The sequence below is a fragment of the Onychomys torridus genome, chromosome 8 (genome assembly GCF_903995425.1).
Source record: "Onychomys torridus chromosome 8, mOncTor1.1, whole genome shotgun sequence".
Lineage (NCBI taxonomy): Eukaryota > Metazoa > Chordata > Mammalia > Rodentia > Cricetidae > Onychomys > Onychomys torridus.
In genome coordinates this window covers 97,941,894-97,963,406 of record NC_050450.1, presented here as the reverse complement: position 1 = coordinate 97,963,406, position 21,513 = coordinate 97,941,894, and the positions used below count along the sequence as shown (strand labels likewise).

At 39.6% G+C, this 21,513-nt stretch overlaps 1 protein-coding gene across 6 annotated transcripts in view; it reads left to right on the top strand.

Moving 5' to 3' along the window:
- The window catches only part of Abca9 (ATP binding cassette subfamily A member 9), an 80,870-nt gene that overhangs the window by 54,487 nt on the left and 4,870 nt on the right, over window positions 1-21,513 (top strand). For 5 of the 6 annotated variants that reach the window (XM_036194660.1, XM_036194662.1, XM_036194661.1 and 2 more), the window contains exons 24-37: window positions 1,605-1,778; window positions 4,198-4,311; window positions 7,924-8,043; window positions 9,916-9,984; window positions 11,538-11,629; window positions 13,194-13,329; window positions 14,265-14,382; window positions 15,405-15,496; window positions 18,260-18,420; window positions 19,061-19,136; window positions 19,210-19,304; window positions 20,002-20,121; window positions 20,316-20,456; window positions 21,412-21,491. In XM_036194660.1, coding sequence (XP_036050553.1) covers window positions 1,605-1,778; window positions 4,198-4,311; window positions 7,924-8,043; window positions 9,916-9,984; window positions 11,538-11,629; window positions 13,194-13,329; window positions 14,265-14,382; window positions 15,405-15,496; window positions 18,260-18,420; window positions 19,061-19,136; window positions 19,210-19,304; window positions 20,002-20,121; window positions 20,316-20,456; window positions 21,412-21,491 — 1,588 coding nt within the window. The remainder of the gene's footprint in view (window positions 1-1,604; window positions 1,779-4,197; window positions 4,312-7,923; window positions 8,044-9,915; window positions 9,985-11,537; window positions 11,630-13,193; window positions 13,330-14,264; window positions 14,383-15,404; window positions 15,497-18,259; window positions 18,421-19,060; window positions 19,137-19,209; window positions 19,305-20,001; window positions 20,122-20,315; window positions 20,457-21,411; window positions 21,492-21,513) is intronic. The other variant, XM_036194663.1, reaches the window with a different exon arrangement.

Genomic DNA, 21,513 nt, shown 5'->3' with positions numbered 1-21,513 from the left:
TTGTAAAGCTGTGCCATTCTTGCATTCCAAGAAGAGCAGCTGTGCATCTCATTAATCTCTTCAACATGAGATAAGCTGTGTGTTTAACTTCCCTGGCTTTCCCAGTGCTTATCTGTGTACTCAAGGCCTTTTTGCCCTCTACAATAGAGTTTAGTGTGAGGGTCCCCTTTCACTACTCTCAAAATTATCAGTGTCCACATATATCACAAAACAGCTGATATTTCTATAGAGATGAGAAATAGATATTTCAAATTTGAACAAAAAGGTAAAGTTTCCCTGGGTAGATCTGTCATCTTTAACCTTTTTTACCTCAGTAAGTCTTATTAATATCTACATTTGCTCTGGTGAAAAACTCTGGATTTACCTTTATTTCTTTCCTTATTCCTTGTACACTTCATCAGTAATTCCTTTACGTTCTGTTCCCAATGATCAAATCCATCAATTTCTTACTGTCATTGTTTACATCCTAGTCTGTATCACAAACTCCTGCTTGGACTACAGCAGTAGCTACCTGTTGGTATCCTTACTTGCAATGAATTCCTTCCACCCAACCAGAATGAACATTCCGAAGTTCAAATAACAGTATCTAGTTAACTTCTCCATGCAGCTAGAATTGTCTTAATTTTTTACATTGTCTGTCAGAGCCCTGCATTATTCATCTTCTGTTCATTTCTCCTTATTCTTTACTGCAAATTCCCCTCTACCCATCCCATTTTTTAAAATATGGATTTCACACTTACCAGTGTCAAATAATACTTGATCATTCTTTGAGACCTGTTGTCCTCTCCTTCACCCTGTTCTTATTTATACAGAAGACTTCTTTTTATTCATATGTCAACACAAAAATAGTTTCAGACCAATACCCTCCCCTGTTTAATGAGTCTGAATAGATCCCCATCACTGCCATGTGAATTCATTTAAGAAATATATAAATGGCACTTATGATCATAGGACTTATCTCATTTGTTAACTGTTTCTTCTTCTTAGTAATGAACATGACTAAATAGGAATATTTTTTCCTCTAAATTCTGCCTATTCTATCATTTCTTATTTCCATGAATAATGGGTCAGTTTTTATTCTATTCTTTAAGACTTATTTTAAGTGTAAGAGTGTTTGTCTGCATGTAGGTTATATATCACATGCATGTAGTGCCCAGCAAAGGTCAGTGAGTGTGTCAGATTCCCTGGAATTAGAATATCTGTCCCTGCTCAAAGCATCCAAGCACAGAATCTGATAGCTGCCAATCAAAGAGTCATGCCCAACAGTTTTATCAAAAGAAAATTAGACTTGAAAAGCTTTCAATAAAGATCTATTATTAACAACAGTATTCTTGACAGTATTCAACAATGCTCAAGTCCTAGATGAATACCCTTATGGAGAATTTGGTCAATCTATCTGTCTCATTTTGAAATAGTATCAGTTCCTCTTGGGTATGGGTGTGGCAAGTAGCAATGTCATTTGCTAAACAAAAGTAATAACTGAAAAGGGATATAGTAAAAATAGTTGCTGTAACTATGTATTCGCAGTTTCCCTAGTTTCGGCTTTTCAGAATTTTATGATGATCTTTCTGGTTTTTTGTTTGTTTGTTTGTTTGTTGCATCAGAAAAAAATTCTTTCTCAGCTGTGGACCTCAGGGCTATACCCTTCTGCTTACTGGTGTGGACAGGCTCTGGTGGACATTCCCCTGTACTTTTTGATTCTCCTTCTCATGCAAATAATGGACTGTGTTTTTAGCCAGGAGGAGATTATATTTATAATTGAAAACCTGTTAATCCAGGTAAGTGTAAAGATTTAGAATACCTTACATTTTTGAATAAAGTTTTATTAGACCATCTTTTCCATGAATGTGGTCACTAGGGTCATGAGTCTCTTTTGCAGGTTCTGTCTGGGTCCCGTTGATATAAGAATTTAAAAAACTTACTCAGAAAGGAACTTGAGTATAGTTTATTGAGGTTCAAAAGAGAAAAATTCCAGGACATAGAAGCTAGAAGTGTTAGCAATTGCCAAGAGAAGGGATCGGGAACAGTAAGAGGGGTAGTTAAACTTTCGTAGAGCACAAGGAAAAAGATAGACCTTGGAGGAAGATGAGAACACTGTGAAAGGAGAAAGAATGAGGTGGTTATTTGTGCTGACAGGGTGCAAAAACTGTCCTTTGCCAAGGTAATAGGGGTTTGGGCACAAAATCAGCTCCAAAGCAGCTCTCCGCACTTTTGGATCAACAGAGTGGGAACTATTGTACATTAATATTATTAGCATTGTTTGACTTAGCCCTGTAGTGAGCCGTCAGTTGCTCTGGGGGCCTCAGGCCTCAGGATATGTCAAGGATAAGAAGAGATAATAATGAACTGCTCATGTTATTAGCTTACCTTTTGGTTGTATTAGCTTTGGACAAAGAACAAGTAACAGACACCATCTTATAATGTCACTTTGCCCTTTAATGGTGCTGTTATTGGGCCATTTTGAAGCCCCTGTCACTATCTTGCAGTCAGTTCCCAGCACTCTGAGGACTGTATTGCCTACTGAAAGGCCAGCAATGTTTTATTGTTTTGATATTATTTTAAGCTAGTTCTTTGAGAGCTTCATACATGTTTTGATCCTATGTATCCCCTGCCCCCAACTCTTAATTCACCTACTCAACCTTTGTTAATCTCCAATCTGTGAGGAGAAAAACCACTTCTACAACTGACCAAATAAAGCAAACTTTATTTTAAAGGTGCACCCAGGTCTGGCCAGCCAGCTGTCTCACCCTAAGTCAGAACTTTAGAGAGCAGCCATGGGCTAGCTTTTTGAGGTCCCTTTTATGGGGAAAAGCCATAGGTTAATAAAAAAAAAAAGCTGCAAGCACATTTGAAGGGGTTAGGAAAAATACAGTCAAAAGGCAAGTATATATGTCATGAGGATGGAAAGTCATATATAATGGGGTTGGTGGCCACGGTATCCTGAAAACATATTCTACAAGGCAAGGGACAATGATGCATCATGGGGTCACAAGTTCAGTGTAGGTTCAAAGACATGTTTTGCAAGGTACATCAGGTTTTGAAAACAGAAACTTAGTCTCTCCCACCCCCCATCCCCGTATTTATTTATTTAAATTAATTAATTTATTTTACATCCTGGTCACAGTTTCCCCTCTCTCCTCTCCTGCCAGTCCCTCCCCCCCCCACTCTGTCTGTCTCCACCCCCCACCCTCACTCCCACCCCCACCCCCGCCCAGTACAGTCCTCCTCTGTAGAAAACTATTCTCGTAGGGTATGGGAACTTAACAACAATATGGCTCCTGTGTGGAAGTGAAGCCACCATGGCTTCTTCTCTGGCTTCATACCTTATGTCCTTAAGATCTTTCAAGACCAACTCGTGCTGCTCAAATAGTTTCACAAGTATGGTCTTCCACTGGAGATTATGCAGTTTACCAGGGTCTACATCTTAGAAAATACCGCCTCTCTGCAGCTAATAATTGCCAGTAGCTCCATGGTTTGGAGTGAAGTTGTATGCCTAATTTGGGCCCACACAATCTTGTGCATGCTACCTACCACAACTGTTGTGAGTTCATAGGGGCAGCTGCCCTGCTGTGTCCAGATGTTTCCTTTTGTCGTCTACCACCTCTGGCTCTTACACTCATGTTGTCCCCTCTCCTGCAGTGATGTCTGCAGAAGTGGTGGGGAGAGGTGTGTGGCGTTTATGTTCCATTTAGGACTCAGCATTCTGCAGTCTCTTATACTCTGGCTTTGGCCAGTTGTGGGTCACTGTGCTAATTAATCTCCATCTACAACAAATAGAAGGTTCTCAGCACTGGTTTATTTTATCAAGCCATGGAAGACAAGTACTTGAAAATTTGTTACAAGCAGGTTAGAAATGTTTCAGTGTAGCACTTCAAATTTGTCTACTTTGACATTTTTTAAATTCCTTATCTACCAGGTATTAGCAACCATCAGTCAGGCCATTCATTTGGGAGGAAGCAGACATGTTGGTGGTCATGTCTCAAATGATGCCTGGAAAGGAGATGGCATCAGGGGGCCTTTTGATTCCCTTCCCTCCTGCCTAGCCTTCCCCACCTGTATTATTATTATTATTATTATTATTAAACCAAAGAACTTCAAATTGCCCATGCTTTTGATGATTTTGAAGAGTTGAGGGTTAAGTATGAATACTTTCCTAAGTAGTATTCACCTATGTAATCTGAATGTTTCTGTTTTCAGATCCTGTGTAGTATTGGATATGCATCATCTCTTGTTTTCTTGACATATGTAATTTCATTCATTTTTCGTAATGGTAGAAAAAATAGTGGCATTTGGTCATTTTTCTTCTTAATTGTAAGTATACATTTGATGCTTCTTGCTCTATTTTTAACTCTTTCTTGAATAAATCTAGGGGCATATATTTTATTTCACTTAAAATTTGTTTTAGACTTATTTATTTTCTATTATGTGTACGAGTGTTTTGCCTGCTTGTATGTATGTATACCACATGTGTGCCTGGTGTCTATGGAATTCAGAAGAGGACATCAGATCCCTTGGAACTGGAGTTAAGGATGGTTGTGAGACACTATGTATGCACTGAGAAATGAACCTGGGTTCTCTTGAAGAGCAGCAATGGCTCTTAAACCCTGAGCCTCCCCAGCCTCAAGGAGCATATATTTTAATCACTGTACTAAGCAGAGCATCAAATTAATAATTCTTTTTAGAAAATTTTAATTGCTCTAAGATGATCATAGATCTATGTAAATTGTACTGTATATATGGGTGTATGTATACAGAGCTTGAGGGATCCAGGAGGTAGAGATTTCTACCTCCATGGCCATTCATTTATTTCCATTGCTATACTATACCATTAATAGATATATCCATCAACTGATTTATCCATTGTTGATACCTATCAAATGACTTCCTGTTTGAGGCTTTTATTGATAATACTGACAGGAAGTCAGTATTGTGTATACTTTAGCACATTTATGTATACATACATATATGTATTTGGGGATACAAACCTAGTAGTGGAATTCTTAGGAATAATTATTTATACATTCACATTTGGTATGTTGTACAAATGAGTTGTTTACAGCAATATGAACTCAAGGAATTAATTTCTTATACAGTTCCTTCAAACAAAAACTGAATAAAACCATTTAGCACACACAAAAGCTTCACAAATGTTTATAGCAGCTTTATTGATAATTGCCCAAATTTAGAGCTAACCAAGACATACCAAGATGGTAAATGGTTAAATAAATGGAGTCATATCCTTATGACAGAATATTATTTAATTCTAAGAAGAAATGAGCTACCAGTCTCTGGAAAGACAACATGAAAGGACTACATATCATAATTCTAATTACATGACATTCCAGAAAAACTATGAAAATAATAAAAAGATTAGTGGTTGCCAAGAGTTATGAAGATGGAAAGATAAGCTGGGCAGTGGTGATGCATGCCTTTAATCCCAGGACTTGGGAGGCAGAGGCAGGCAGATCTCTGTGAGTTGGAGGCCAGCCTGGGCTACCAAGTGAGTTCCAGGAAAGGCGCAAAGCTACACAGAGAAACCTTGTCTCAAAAAAAAAACAAAAACAAAAACAAACACAAAAAAACAAAAGAAGAAGAAGAAGAAGAAGAAGAAAAGATGAGTAAGTGAGCATGGGGAACTTTTAGGACAATGAAATACTTTGCATAATACTGCAATGATAAATACATGTTATTGTAACTTCAACAAAATGTGTAGAGTATATAACAAGAAGAATGAACTCTAATACAAAATGCACCTGAAGATTAAATAAAAAATTTTAAAAGATAACACATTTAAACACTTAAGAAAAAACATAAAATGAGTACTTCCTTTTGGAAAATAAAGCTGAGAAAGATAATGTTACTGGGTCTGTAGCTTAGTGATAGAACACTTGCCTTGTGTGAATGATGCTGTAGGTTCAATCCAGTACTGCACATGTGTGTGTGTGCTTATGTGTTGTGTGTGTGCATGTGGGCAGGGGGTTATTCATGTATGCATGTGTACATGTGCACATGTGTGTGAGTGTATGAAAATTGTTGGTATGTTTACTTAGACAAGCAAAGGACAATGTTCTAGATAAAAAGTAAAGCCAACCCAGAAGTTTCTTTTTAATTTTTTTTTTTTTTTTTTGAGACAGGGTTTCTCTGTGTAGCTCTGGCTGTCCTGGAACTCACTCTGTAGACCAGGCTGGCAGCAAATACACAGAGATCTGCCTCTGCTTCCTGAGTGCTGGGACCAAAGGCATGCACCACCTCACCTGGCTTAGAAGGAATTTAAAAGAATAATAACAACAAAAAGTAAAAGAGGACATGAAGCTGGGGAGACCTTGAGTATGGTACTAGAAGGAGCCAGAGGGAAGAGTTAGTGTTGGATGGATATGATCAGGATACATTGTATAAATGTACGGTTACCTTCTTTCAGGAATAAAAGTATTTAAATAGTGCAAAAAGAATAATAATGAACAATAACCAGAATGCAATGCTGATTGAGTATTAGCAACTGTCAAAGTAAAGGAGGTAATCACACTGGTTAAAGAAACATCACCTGGTTTCTGAAACATGCCCAGTAGAAAATAAACATAAATTCAGGAGCACAGATTTGAGAAGTCAATGGCAAATGCCATAATAAAAGATAAAATTATAAATTACTCATTCAGTGTTAGCACTTGGACAGTGATGCCTACAATAGTTTTCTGTGGGATGTTCTATATGTTAAATGTGTTGCTCTGATTGGTTAATAAATAAAACACTGTTTGGCCAGTAGCCAGGCAGGAAGTATAGGGAAGACAAGGAGAGAGGAAAGTTCTGGGAAGTGGAAGGCTGAGGCAGAGAGACGCCTCCAGCCACAACAATGAGAAGCAGATGTTCAGATACGGGTAAGCCACGAACCATGTGGCAACTTATAGATTAACAGAAATAGGTTAATTTAAGATATAAAAACAGTTAGCAAGAAGCCTGCCACGGCCATACAGTTTGTAAATAATGTAAGCATCTGTGTGTTTATTTTATAAGTGGGCTGTCGGACTGTCGGGGCTTGGTAGGACCTGGAGAGAAAACTCCAGCTACAATAGTTGACTGTAACACCTTGAGTGAGCGAGGCACAGCATAACATATACACCCATCACGGCTTTTGGAGGAACAGAATGTCACACATTTTTGGAAATATTTTTTGACAACTGTTGATTTTTAAATGCACAAAGAGGATTTTAATTTGGGGGGAGGTGGACAGATGGCTGAGTGGTTAAGAGCAATGGCTTCTTTTCCAGAGGACCAGAGTTTAATTCCCAACACTTACATGTTGGCTCACAACTGTCTGTAACTTCAGTCCCATGGAATCCAACATCCTCTTTTTGGCCTCCTCAGGTACCAGGCATTCACACAGTATGCAGGCATGCATGTAAGCAAGATAAAATCCTTGACACATAAAATAATAATAGAAATGAAAAATTTAATAAAAAGATTTTAATCTCCAACTCTGAAAGTGTCAATATAGAAAATATTAAGGTATATCACAATTAATATGACCAGAAAAATCAAACAACAAATTTTTGACAACAAAATTATAAACTCTTACATATTCAATCAAGGAAATGTCCAGCTGTGAAAATTAATAGCCAGTATCCTTAGACTTGGAAAGATATCCAAGACTTATGTTGAAATGGAAAAAAAAAGAAGTATAGAAATGAAAGACCAAAGAATGCCATCATCAAAATCTGATTTTTACATTGTGTTTGAAAAGTATTGCCTTCCAATAAAATTGTGACACAGTTTGTAACACAAAGAAAAAATTATGATGGCAATGATGTATTGCATGAGATGCAAATCTATAATAGGAACGTTGATGAGGTGAACTCCTGTTCTCTCTGAAAATAAGCTGTTGTTCATATCAATATGCTTCAGTGACACTGTACTGTGCTTTCATTTCAGGTCACCATCTTCTGCATAGTTGCTACTGACATAAATGAGTATGGGTTTCTAGCGCTCCTGTTCTGCACCTTTTTAATACCACCCTTCACGCTAATTGGTTCTCTATTAATTTTTTCTGAGGTAAGTAATTTCACTCTTCTCCTACCATCATCAAGTGTAACACTATCAAAGAAAGCCTTGAATATTATCAATTCAGGCAAAGTCAGTCCCTAGCTGTGCAATGTTTGAAGTTGGGATTTTCAGAAAGTGATTTCTCTGTTGTGTGCAAAGGACACAGCCACGTACTTTATTAATAAAACGCCCTGCTCTGGTTTGTGAAGGCCAATGGAAACTCCAGACTAATATCATTTCACAGCCTTCTTTCCTGGGAACCCTACTATAAGTCAGAAGAAAAGTCCCTCCTCTATTCAGTTTAGGATGCATTACTTGAAAAGAATCATGCAGCAGCCAGTTGTATATATTGACCTGGAGTTTAGCCTCTGAAGAGATTAAGAGCAGATATCTGAGATTCATCAGTTTATGAGTGTTGGTAAAATCAGTATAACTGGGTAAAGTAACTTACACAGCAAATAGAAGTTGGAATCAAAAGAGTCAGGACTTGATTTTGAACTCCAAAACTGAGAAGTTTGGAGAGAAGAGTCAGTAAACTAGTGTGAACAGGAGCCAGAGAAATTGCTGACTTCAGACTGTCACATCCCCCCATCCAAGCTCTGCCTCAGCAGTGAAGGGTCAGTTTCCAGGGATGAAATAAGAGTGTTTCTATAAATAAAAACCTAGTAAGCCACCAACTGCTACTGAACAGTCCAGCAGGATGCCAGCTGGAAAAAGACCGTTCTGTCCAAGGACAGGAAGGTCATGGGTGATATCGACAGTGTCCATTTCAGTGAAAGCATCAGCTTTACTTGGTGAGCCTAGTAGAGAATGGGAGGCAAGCAAGCGCTGGCATGACAAGCATGTCTATGTATTTTATGTCAAGACAGCAGAAGTGGAAGAACAGGTGAATCGGGGTGGTCGATGTTTTCAATTCAGTTTCCCTAAGGAGTGTCATACTGCGCTAATGTGAAATATGAAATTCCTCATAGTAAGAGAGAAGAGCATTGTCCAGGGAGTAAACTCTGAAAAGGTGAATGAAAACCATCAGCATGCATTGTACAAGTGGAGAGGTTGCTGTCTGTTGTACAGGATCCACCATCCACTTAAGAAAACAGAGTGTGTGGAGATAGAGACTAGGCTGTCTCTCTTTTGGAAAATGAGATGCCCCTCTTTTGAAGGAATTGTGGTCATTAACTGTGTGTGACATGTTCAAGGCAGAATTAACATTTTGATACCAGAAGAAAATACATGAAAAATTATATGAAAAATTATTTCTGGGAGTGAATCAGTAGAATTGGCAGATCTGTGAGAACAGAACTCGCTTTTCAAGTACAGTAGGCAAAATTGAGAGTTAAAACTATCCAGAAAGATCTCTTGATGAATACAGCCCAAGAAATGAAATTAGCCCATTACCCTTTATTCATGATGAAATGAGATCTTCTTTATTGAGATATAATGGGACAGTACTTAAATGTGGTGAAACTCCATATGAAAAATTTGCCTAGTTTGGAGGGTAGTCATGATTACTTTCTAAAATGAATGTCAGGAGATAAGAACAAGATGAATCCAGGGTCTGTAGAGGAGGAATAGTGAGAAGGAGTATGAATAAGAAGAGAAAAGCAGGTGAACTCAGCTCAGGGAGACAGTTTGCTTCAGAAAGACTTGCCAGCATCTTCAGGGGCTGCCCACAATCTTGCTCATTCCCACTGTTGCACAGAACAGTATCCTGCCCCTTGGCCTGTGGACAAGCTCAAGTTCACAGAAATACTAGGGGATAAGGGCAGCATACCAAGGTCAGGAACAGACTCTGCCCAGTACCCAGGTTACATGGGTTCATTGCAAACAGCATGAGTCATGATTAGAGGAACATTCACTTGAACATGTCTTCTCATTTTGCAGATTTCTTATGACTCTATGGATTACTTAGGAGCCTCAGAATCTCAAGTCTTGTTTCTGGCATTGCTGATAGTAAGATGGCATTTCCTTTTTAATATTTTTGCTTTAGGAGACACATTTGTACATTTTAAAACTTTCTTTGTATTTATTCTATGTGTCTTTTACATCATGTATCTTGATCCCATTCATTTCCCTGTTCCTTCTCATCCACCCTCTACCCTGTATTCCCCCTACCCAATAAAACAAAATTTAAGGGAGAAAAAAGGAAAAAAAATAGAAATCTCATCATGGAAGTTGCACTGTGACACAGTGAGTCACAAAGTAAACCCCTTTGTCCATGTATCTTTGCTTGCAAGTGTTCATTGCGAAGAGTCATTGGTCTGGTTTGAGGCCTCTGGTTTCTCCTACACTATCAATGCTGCATCCTCGCTAAGGCTCTGCAGCTGCCCAGGCCCAGAATCAGAGTTATGACTTGGCCTGCTCTAACATCTACCCCATCTAATATCTGCTGGAGCACATGAAGACACCTGACGCACAGACACAACACTTCAGGATCTCCATAACATAGGGCAACTGTAGATAAAAGTTTCTCAGTCCTGCCTAGCCCCGCGGTCCAGACAAATCTCTCCCACCCACAGTCCCACAGCTGCTTATAAAATAATTACACAGAGGCTTATATTAATTACAACTGTGTGGCCTTTGGCTCAGGCTAATTATTAACAAGCTCTTATAACTTAATTCAACCCATTTCTATTCATCTGTATTTTGCCACATGGCTTCATGGCATTACCCGGCCTCTCACATCTTGCTTCTCCTGGCGGTGGCTTGCAGTGTCTGCCATGACTCCACCCTTCTTCATCTCCCTCTTCAGTTTGAATATACCGCCTAACCTTATCTGCCTCTCCACTGGCCAAACAGCGTTATTTATCAACCAATGAGAGCAAAACATATTCCCAGCACACAGAATGACATCCCACAGCAAGTAACATTGGTACTTTTTTGTGTTTCTTTGAGTTTCAACAAATTATGTGGAAATTTGGGGCATAAGAAGTAACACACACACACACACACACACACACACACCTTTAGATCTGAACCACTCACATGACAGTGACCATCTGCTGACAAGCATGGAGCCCAAACTCTAAGCAGCATCACTGGTACTTGTATCAACTCATTACTACTGTTAGTTTTTAAACATTTATTATGCGTTTTTTTTTAGTTTTTAAACATTTATTATGTGTTTGTTTGTTTGTTTATTTGCTTGGGAAGGGGCAGATGCGATGGCATGCATGTGGAAGTCAGAGAACAACTGGTGGGAATCATTTTCCCTTCCGCCACGCGTGTCCCAGGGATTGAACTCAGGTCATCAGGCTTGGCAGCAAGCGCCTTTATCCATGGCGCTTCCTCGCTGGCCCACTGCCCCCATGTCTATACTCTTCTTTCTTGAATCACAGAAGGGCTAACTTTGACAGCTTCAGACAATATCAGATAGATTATATTCAGGTTTGTGAGAATGTTATCAAATGCCATTTTATAGATGGTCAGTCTCATAAATGAGCTCCAGTATGAAAGCAATTGTGTTTATGATGAAGCTAATTTTGTTTTTCTTTCTCTGTCCCTAGCCTTACTTCCATTTTCTCCTTTTCTTTTTCGTTCTGCGATGTCTGGAAAGGTACCTCAGGAAGAAATCACTGGGAATGGACCCTGTGTTCAGGTTGAGAGCGTTCAAATACAATTTCATGTTTCATTTCATCTTCATCCTTTAGACATTTTAATATGCCTAAATTAGTTAGGGGGGAACAACCCATGGCTGTTTTTAAGGGCCTGTGTTTTCAGCAAAATTATTATAATTCACAATCTTACAGTCTAGTAGGCAAAGTGACATTAGTGTACACAAGACCCTGACATGTTAGGAGAGATGGAAATTTCACTGGCACACTTAGGTTATATACAAGAGGTGGTATCTTTAAGAGAATGGGAAAATACAGATAAGCAATTGGATACATGTTGACAGTCTAAAAAAGAAATACACTGAGCAATAAGACAGTGATTGAGATGCAGGCCCTGTTCCCACAGACTTGAGGAGACAGATGGAAAAATTTAAAGGCTGTGTTGAAGGATAGCAGAAAATAAAAGTGAGGCTGGATATTGGAAGATATTGAAATAGGGAAGTATGGGGAAGGTATTGAACATTACCAAATGAGCAACTGATGTGTTGCTTATATGTTTTACACACTTAGTTACTGTCCTATTTCTTCGAAGAGACACCATAACTAAGGCAACTCTTATAAAAAAAGGCACCTAATTGGAGGCTTCCTTAGTTTTAGAGGGTTAGTACATGATTAACAAAGTGGGAAGCATACAGGCATGGCACTAGAGCACTAGCTGAGACATTTACATCCTGATGCACAGACAACAGGCAGAGAGCTAGAGAGGAAAACTGGGCTTGGCATGGGCTTTTGAAGCCTCTAAGCCTACCCCTAATGACACACCTACTCCAACAAGGCCACACCTACTTCAACAAGACCACACCCCAGTCCTTCTAAAGCCGGTCCACTAACTGGGGACCAAGCATTCAAATATCTGGGCCTATGGAGGCCATTCTCATTCAAACCTCCACACACACACCCAGTTTCTCCCACAAAATAAAAAATCAAACTCAAATCTACGTTTGATGAAAAGAAAAAAGAAACAAGAGTGACCAGCTGACATCATGGTTTAGGGAAACCATCCAAGCATAGTAACTAAGGTGACCCAAGGGAGAGAAGAAAGAATCAACCAACTCATTATAGTTGATTAGAAGTCTTGTTTGATAGCAGCGGGAAGGGTTGACAGACACAATCTTAAGAGGTAGCACACCAAGTAACTGAATGAGCATTGGGATGCTGATCAGACACCCTGGACTGACTGGGATATGTTCCTAATTTCATGTGCTCTGGCTCTTCATTCTTATGAAACTTACAGCATCATAAAATATACCCCTACTTCACTTCTAGATTTCTTTCCTCAAGGAAAGCTGCCTTAACATCCATAACAGTGGGGGTGTGCTGCTTTGATAGTTGAAGGAGGGAAATGTCATCACTGATATATGATGACTGATTAAGAGAACTATATTTATTTAAAAAGCAAGAATGAATAGGAGCAGAGTCATTTGATTCATTGGTAGAAAGAAATGAGGGTATTTGAAAGGTACACAACAGAGCAGAAGACCTGAGTGGTGCTGTACCCAGTCATCTATTTCAACAACTGATAAGTTTAACACACTGTTTGGATTTTAGAATTTCTCCAAGAAGCTGTAATGCTTTTCCAAACCCAGAAGAACCTGGAGAAGAGGATGAAGATGTTCAGATGGAAAGAATGAGAACAGCAGGTGCTATGACTGCCCTACAGACAGAAGAGGTGGAGCTCATAAAAGTATTCTTCCTTTCTCCCTCAAACAATTCTGCCAGCTAGATGAGAAACATTCCAATCTTAATTCTCTTTAAAGCCGGGAGGCAGGGGTTCTTTTGCTCTTACAGTTCATCACTTGATGTCTGTAGGTATGCAGTGACCACAAACTATGAAAGCAAAGGGAACACACAGTCACTCACACATGTGTTCAAACACACACACACACACACACACACACACACACACACACACACACACACTAACTTGTTATTTTTCATAGTCATAGTTTGATATGTACTATTAAACATTAGAAAATTTAAGATTTTAATGAGTTTCTTTTAAAGGACTGTTTTGTATTTTATGTGTATACATGTATGTTCCTGATTGTATGAATGGGCATCATTTTATATAGATACCCACAAATGCTAGAAGCCAAATGAGGGCATCAGATTCCCCTAGAAATGGAGTTACAGCAGTTCTGAGCCGCCTTGGATGGGTGCCTGGAGCCAAACTCAGGTCCTCTATAAGAGCAGCAAGTGCTCTTAACCATTGTGCATCTCTCCAGCCCCAACTTTTATGAGTTTTATAATCCAAGTTAAGCTAGTGCAAACAGTTCAGAAGAGAGTTCTCCTGTGCCTGAGTCTGTGTCTGTGCATGTATGAGTGTGTGTGTGTGTGTGTGTATGTGTGTTGTATGTGTGTGTGTGTTAACAAATTATTTGTTATGTGAGTGGCCTCATTCCAGCTCTCTGCAGAAGAGCAAGCACAAATTACACACAGCACTGCAAAATCAAAGGCCCACAGAGGGACTTGGGAGAGTTCACTTGAAAACAGCAGTCTGTAGCAGGAATGGTTTGACTCAAGATTCTACAGGAGGGAAGTCCTGGTGGAAGGGGTGTGGAGAAGTCTCTCCAGGAAAAGAGAGAAGAACGCTGCACTGATATTCACTTCTCTTTACAGAAGCCAGTCATCATTGCTAGCTGTCTGCGGAAGGAATACACAGGCAAAAAGGAAAAATGCTTTTCCAAAGCAAAGAAAAAGATCGCCACAAGGAACGTCTCCTTCTGTGTTAAAAAAGGTTAGGAACCATGGTTCTGTCACTAGAGCTGTTGTGGGCTCTGAAGCCTGGGCCTTTCAAAGGGGCTATGAGTGTGAGATTGTGATCAAATGTTGGTGAACGCTGAAAGGCAGCTGACTCACCAGGAGCTTCAGGCTGTGCCTTCCAGCTGACAAACCTCAGTTTTAATTGTAACAGTTTTTTTTTTTTTTTTTTTTGTTTTTTTTTTCAAATGGAAAGTTAAGCCTCTCTCTTAAAACACACTGAAAGAAGTAAAAAGGATAGCATAGACTTTAATTTTTAAGTATTTCAAGTATTTGTTTACTTTTCAGTATTGAGGATAAATCCAGAACCTCGTGAATGCTAGGCAAAGATTCTACCAATGAGATACATTCTAAGTCCTGGCATAGGGTTGATTAATTCCTGGCACAAGGAAAATTGAAATTTTCCATAATAGACAGGACTGACTGAGTCACAGTAGTGTATATTTCATTCTTAACAAATAGTTTATGGTAGTTAGGCATAACAATTAGGCATGCCTTACAATGCCAGAACCTGGGAGCCTAAAGCAAGAATATTGTAACAAGTTCAAGGCCACCCTGAGATGTATACATGAGTTCCAGGGCAGTCAGAACCTGTCTCAAGTTGAGAAAAAAAAATAGTGTTTGCTGTGGAAGTAACTGTAATAAGTTTTCTTTGAAATTCCAGCTTGGTCTCTTAGTAACTGACCTTAGGCAAGTTGTCTGCATTCTTTAAGACTCACATTTCTCCCCATAAGATGAAACTAGTAATGACATCGAGTGTGCGAGTGCGCGTGTGCGTGCGTGTGTGTGTGTGTGTGTGTGTGTGTGTGTGTGTGTGTGTGTCAGAGAGAGACAGAGACAGAGAGAGAGAGGGAGGAGAGGAGGGAGAAAGAGAGATTGAAATAATGTATGTAGTACATTTTGTATAGTGCCTCTGCAGAGAGAGTGCACAAATTGTATTTAGTTTTATTTTTTTAACTTATTTGTGTGTGTGTTCTTGAGTGTACCTGCTTCTTTCAGGTGAAGTTCTGGGGCTTTTAGGACACAATGGAGCTGGTAAAAGTACAACGATTAGTATGATAACTGGAGACATAAAACCAACTGCAGGGAAGGTCAGTAATACATGAAGAAATATGTTCAAAATGTTGAATAGAACAAGCATTTTATAGTGATCATTCATGGCAACCTAAAAGTACATAGTTGGTCCTTAGTCAATTATAGTGATATGAATTGAAGATGGTTGATTAATTTTTTCTGCTTAATGCAAAAAAATGGTTTTTGAGAAGAGCTAATCTTATCAGTACAGTGCCCTTGAGTAGAGAATATTAATGAAAATATTATATACTAATACATTCACAATACACTCATGTATACTTTCTTGAAGACACCACATGGTTTTGGTGTTTGTCCCAAGAACTTGGTAAACTGAGTTTTCTCATCCAGCATTATACTAAAGACATCTGCTAAAACCCCAACAAGTCTTGCTAATGTGGTTACAGTCATGAAGCCCCATATTTAATAACTGTTCTCTGATTCCATGCTGTAATTAAAGGCCACATGCCCACTTGTGTAGCAGGAGGCCATGGGTATCTTTGCAATAAGATAGTCAGCCAAACTTTCTGGTGATAACTGAGATAAAACCTGGCCAGGAGGCAGATGATGTCTCCAGTGACAGGAGAGATTCTGGCAGTGTCAGATGCTCCTGGAGTTGTACTGGGTTCTCAAAGTACCATCCTGGTGCTGTGCAGGAGATCTAGAACTTCCTAAAATGACAGACATTAGAGACAAGCAATACAACTGTCCATGGTCTAGGATAAAATCCTAAATTGTGTATAAACTGCACTTTTCTCGGCTAAATTAGATAAATGCTGGACAGAAACCAGAGTTAGGACTTCAGAGGAACATGCTGTTACCATTTTATCTAAGGTGAAGGTCAGAGGGCAGGTTAATGGAGGATTGCTGTACAGGGTACTGATTCTAAAGATACTTCATGAATTGCCTTTCCGTTTGCGCTCTTACCTGATGCAGCTACTGGAGCCTTTGAAAATGCAAATGAAAGCACATCACTCTCCTGATTGCAAATTCTTACCACAGTGGTCCAAACTCTACCATGGCTGCAGATGGCTTAACACAATGTGAGCTGTGCCAACTGCCTTTCTCTCTTGCTCTGCCCCTTGGATTGGCCCTTGTTCTTCTCCCTGTAGGGTATGTGGGCTTGAACTCCCAGTGGATAGAGCAGTCTCCAGGTGCTTGGCTATGTGCTTAGTATCACTAAGTTCCACTTGCTCAAAAATCCTTTTATTGCCTAAATTATTCACTTTATTAATTTATATATTAGATGCATGTATTCTCATGAAAGCAGAGGCTGTCATCAGTCCACCTATGTTTCAACTTATTATTTCCTGTTTTCTCTCTAGAATGGAAGTTCTCAAGGCAAAGTTAACTTGTTGGTTTTTTTCTTCTTCTCTTGTGCCAGAGAGAGACAATAACAGAGAATCAAGGTTAAGGCCTTAGGTTTCAAAAGTCAATCTTAGTTTCAAGTCCCAAGTTTGCCTTTTGTGACCCTTGTGCAAATTTCTCAACCTTTGAATACACTAGGTTCACATATCTAACAGGAACACAGCTAACTGTAGGGGTTTTTGAGGATAACATAATTTAAGATCTATTAAATGCACACAGGATCACTGAGTACACATTAGCTGTTAAATACAGCACAGGGCTGGTCTCATCAAAATAATAAATATTACCATTTTGTTGGTTTTCATGTAGTAGATACATTGCTAAGGGACTTTTCTCTGTTAGTCGCTTCAATGTTGCTCAACTTTAGAACAAATGACATTGTGGATTGGATAAATGTTGTATATAGAATATTTCACAGAATCTCTGGCTTTTACCCACTAGATGCCAGTAGTACCCTTTCCACCACAGAAGTGAACACAATTGTGACAAGCAAATATTGTGTCTCTAGATAGTGTGAGGTGTACCCTGGGAAGAGGAGTGTTCTTTACTAAGAACCACTGCCCTACTGGGGAAACGGAATGCTTAACAAGTATCTGTTGTTTTGAACATTTGGATCAGTGAAAGAACTCAAGTAAAAAGTCACCAACTAAGCAATCTTAACTTGAACTGTGGTGGTGGATTTAGTCATAAAGTCTAAACTATGATTCTAAGATATAATAATGTGGAATATTTGCCTTTTAAATGGTTGAGAGGTCCATCACTTCCCCAGAGCTAAGTGATTACCTAACTGTTTAAACATTTAATGATTTTTGTGTGCACTTCATATATGAGCACTGTACATACATCATTCCTGCCTCTTCCTCCTCTTCTCCAACTTCTCCCATGCTCCACTCCTACCTCTCAAACTCATGGTCTCTTAATTATCATAGCTACATGTAAACATAAAGATAGATAGATAGATAGATAGATAGATAGATAGATAGATAGAGTTATCTATATAGATATAAATACACCTCTATCCATCTTTCTCTACACACATATATACAAGCTATTAAGTCTGAATAGCATTGCTCATATGAACATGTGTCCAGACCTGACTGCTTAGGTTTAGACAAGCTATGTGGAAGCTCATGCCTGGAGGAAACTGATTCATCCTCTCTCAGCAGCCATTGACAAGCTGTAGATTGTCATCTGGAGCCTGGGACCATGTGAAATTTCTCTTATCTGGCTTGACATATCAACTCGTGTTGTTATTATAACATGGTCTTATTAAAGCAATTGTATTTTGTACAATTCTTAGTACCCAGGTGCGTGAAGAGAACATCATTTTTGGTATCACTTACATGCACACATGCATGCATGCATGCACATGCACAGCTTTGAATAGAATCTGAGAAAGATTTTATTGTGTGTAGGTATTTTTGAAAGGGTGTGGTGAAGGTACTGGCCTCGGGTTCTTGGGGTACTGTCCTCAGGAGAATGTGCTGTGGCCCGTCCTGACAGTGAAGGAACATCTGGAGCTGTATGCTGCTGTGAAGGGGCTGAAGAAAAAAGATGCCTTGGACACTATTACACGGTACATGGAAAAGTCACATTCATTTCCTGCTTAGGAGGGTGTTATCTTATTAATGGTGTTCACACAAAATTAAAGATGGGAGCTCCTAATTAGTGGCGCCTTGATTATGGAAGACTTAGCCATCTAGAACCTAGTTCACTATTGTTTTTTCTTACTTTAAGCCTAGAGAGAAAAGTCTACCAATGTTTTCTCAATATGGAAAAAATCCTAGAAATAAGAGTGTGATGAGCAAAACGGGCTATAAAATACCAGCATTAGCCAGCTTCATCTCATTCTAATCTATGAGTCTGGCTACATTTGAAGAAAAGAAATTTCTCTAACTCCATTTTGGAGGTGAAAGTTCAAGATGTCAGCCTTCGATCTAGCCTTTGGTGAGGGCCAAATAGCAATGATATCAGTGCAGCATCATTTATGAGTGGGGGATGATATGGCCAGACAGGAAGCCAGAGAAAGATAAGAATAAGTGCACGAGTCCTTGGTGAGCAAACCACAACTGAACAGTAGCAGTAACCTAAGGGTATCAAAGTTGTGACCGCTCTGTTGACTTTTAAAGCTCTCACTACTGTAGTATTATTTACATTTGCTTTCTGTGCTCCTTCCTGTGCATGCATAGTGAAGACTGGCTCATTGTGTTTCTCAGGTTGGTGGATGCGCTCAACCTGCAGGACCAGTTGAAGGCTCCAGTAAAGACCCTATCGGAGGGAGTGAAGAGAAAGGTATGGACAGGGCTCAGTATCTCACTCTGCATCCCACAAGCTGATGATAGACGGGTTGTTCTTCTTGTTGCAGCTGTGTTTCGTGCTGAGCATCCTGGGGAACCCATCTGTGGTGCTTCTGGATGAGCCGTCAACCGGGATGGACCCTGAGGGGCAGCAGCAAATGTGGTAAGATCTCAGGAGCAGTACTCATGTGGATTTATATATCTTGTAAAAACTGACTTTCAACATGGTTTCCTTAAAAGCATAAAGATATTCATCCTTTAGCAGGAAAAGCAACATTAATAGAAAAAGTATGCAATTTCACATTCTGGCCAACACTTGTAATACAAAAGCAAGAGATATACTCCTTCCATCTAACACTCACTGTAAGAATCCTGTTTTCCTCTTGGATTTCAGTATGCATAGGGCACAGTTAGTCCACTCAATCAGTTATTAAACTCCAAATCCTCAGCAATAACAACCTGATGTGGAGATGAAAATAAAAACCCCAAGTCCTCAATATATTAATTACTTTATGAAATTTCTAAAATCAATCATATAGATACATTATGATTATCACACATTCTAGGAAGTCCTCACTTCTTCCCCTCTGCCTTATCACTAATTCTTCTGCTGTTTAGCACTTTTGAGAGCAACATTTCATCAGTATCAACCTCCATGTTCAGCCCTAAACCATTTCTAAATGGTACACACTAACCAAAAGTTAGGTTATGTGTCTGTCAATCTTACAAAAATACCTTGGTTTTGACTTCTCCTGGATGTGCTTCTTGTTTTGCCTGTGTGCTAATGGAAACATCTTTAAAAGGTTCTACAATTCCTTGAGAATTCTCTTTAATCAGCTGCCTTGTTGACCTGACTCTAGGCAGGCAATCCGGGCCACCTTTACAAACACAGAGAGAGGCGCCCTCCTGACCACACACTACATGGCAGAGGCAGAGGCTGTGTGTGACCGCGTGGCCATCATGGTGTCTGGGAGGCTGAGGTGAGTACCGGCCAGGCCTGCCCTTGACCCCGGGTTACCTTCTGTGATAGAAGAACACTGCCCACTGTGACAAGCTGGAGAATCAGTGCCAGTTTCTACCTGGCCCTGCCCCTAGCACCCAGATGCTGAATTGCACGATCCATAGAGAACTTTCTTGCCTTGCTTGACTTTAGCCTCCTCCTATTTATCTCCAGATGTATTGGTTCTATACAACATCTGAAAAGCAAATTTGGCAAAAATTACCTGCTGGAGATGAAGGTGAAGACCTCCATGCAGGTGGAGCCCATCAACATGGAGATCATGAGGCTTTTCCCCCAGGCTGCTCGGCAGGAAAGGTAATGCAAATGTATAATTTTAATCTTTATTTTTGGTGTGGTTTTTTTTTTTTTTGAATCATGAGAAATGAAAGTTCTATCTCCTCATTGTTTTTTAGCTTCAGTCAATGTGAGTACCTTCATGACTAAGAGAAAGCCTCTGTTCCAATGGCTGCCACAGGAAATAACTAATACAATAAATTGCTCATTGGAGGCTGGCTCTTGTGGTGAGGGAATTAGCGTTTGTGGGGCTATAAAATGTGCCATGTACAACTGTTCGTTTGTGGCTATATTATCTCAGTGGCCTTTGCCAAAGGGTGTAACAGTCCTTATTAAAGGAGATGCCTCTGATAGAGCTCAGTGGTAGTAGTAGACATCCATCAGAATCCATGAATGGCATCTCTCAACATTTATATTAGTGGTGGTAGTAGACATTCAACACAGTCCATGAATGGTGTCTCTTAGCATTTGTATTAGTGGTGGTTCTTGAGGCTCAATAAGGTTGATACCAAATAACTCACAGTTTCTGCTTACATACTCTCTTTTTTGTAAGATGGAGGAACAGTCTTGTTCCCTCCCTTCTTAAGGCATCGTGCTACTGGTCTCCTCTCTTGTGTCCCAGTCTTGTTCCTCACAGATTGACTTCTTATTGATCAGAGAGCACTGGAACTGCAACCATCTCCAGATCATAAGATGTACATTTATGCTGGAAGTGGTGGTGCACCCCTTTAATCCCAGCATATGGGAAGCAGAGGCAGGCAGATCTCTGTGAGTTCGAGGTCAGCCTGCTCTATAAAGTGTGTTCCAGGACAGACAGAGCTGTTACATAGAGAAACCCTGTCTCAAAGAAACCAAAAAGAAAAAAAAAAAGATGTACATATACACAAATAGTTGACAGGGTTGTTGTTTGTATCCAGGCATGCACGCACGTGAGGGTACAACCTTGAAACCCAGTGTTCTTCCTCCTTCTTCACAGATACTCCTCTCTGATGGTCTACAAGTTGCCTGTTGAGGATGTACGGCCTTTATCACAGGCTTTCTTCAAACTGGAGAGATGTAAGTGAATGTTTAGAACTAA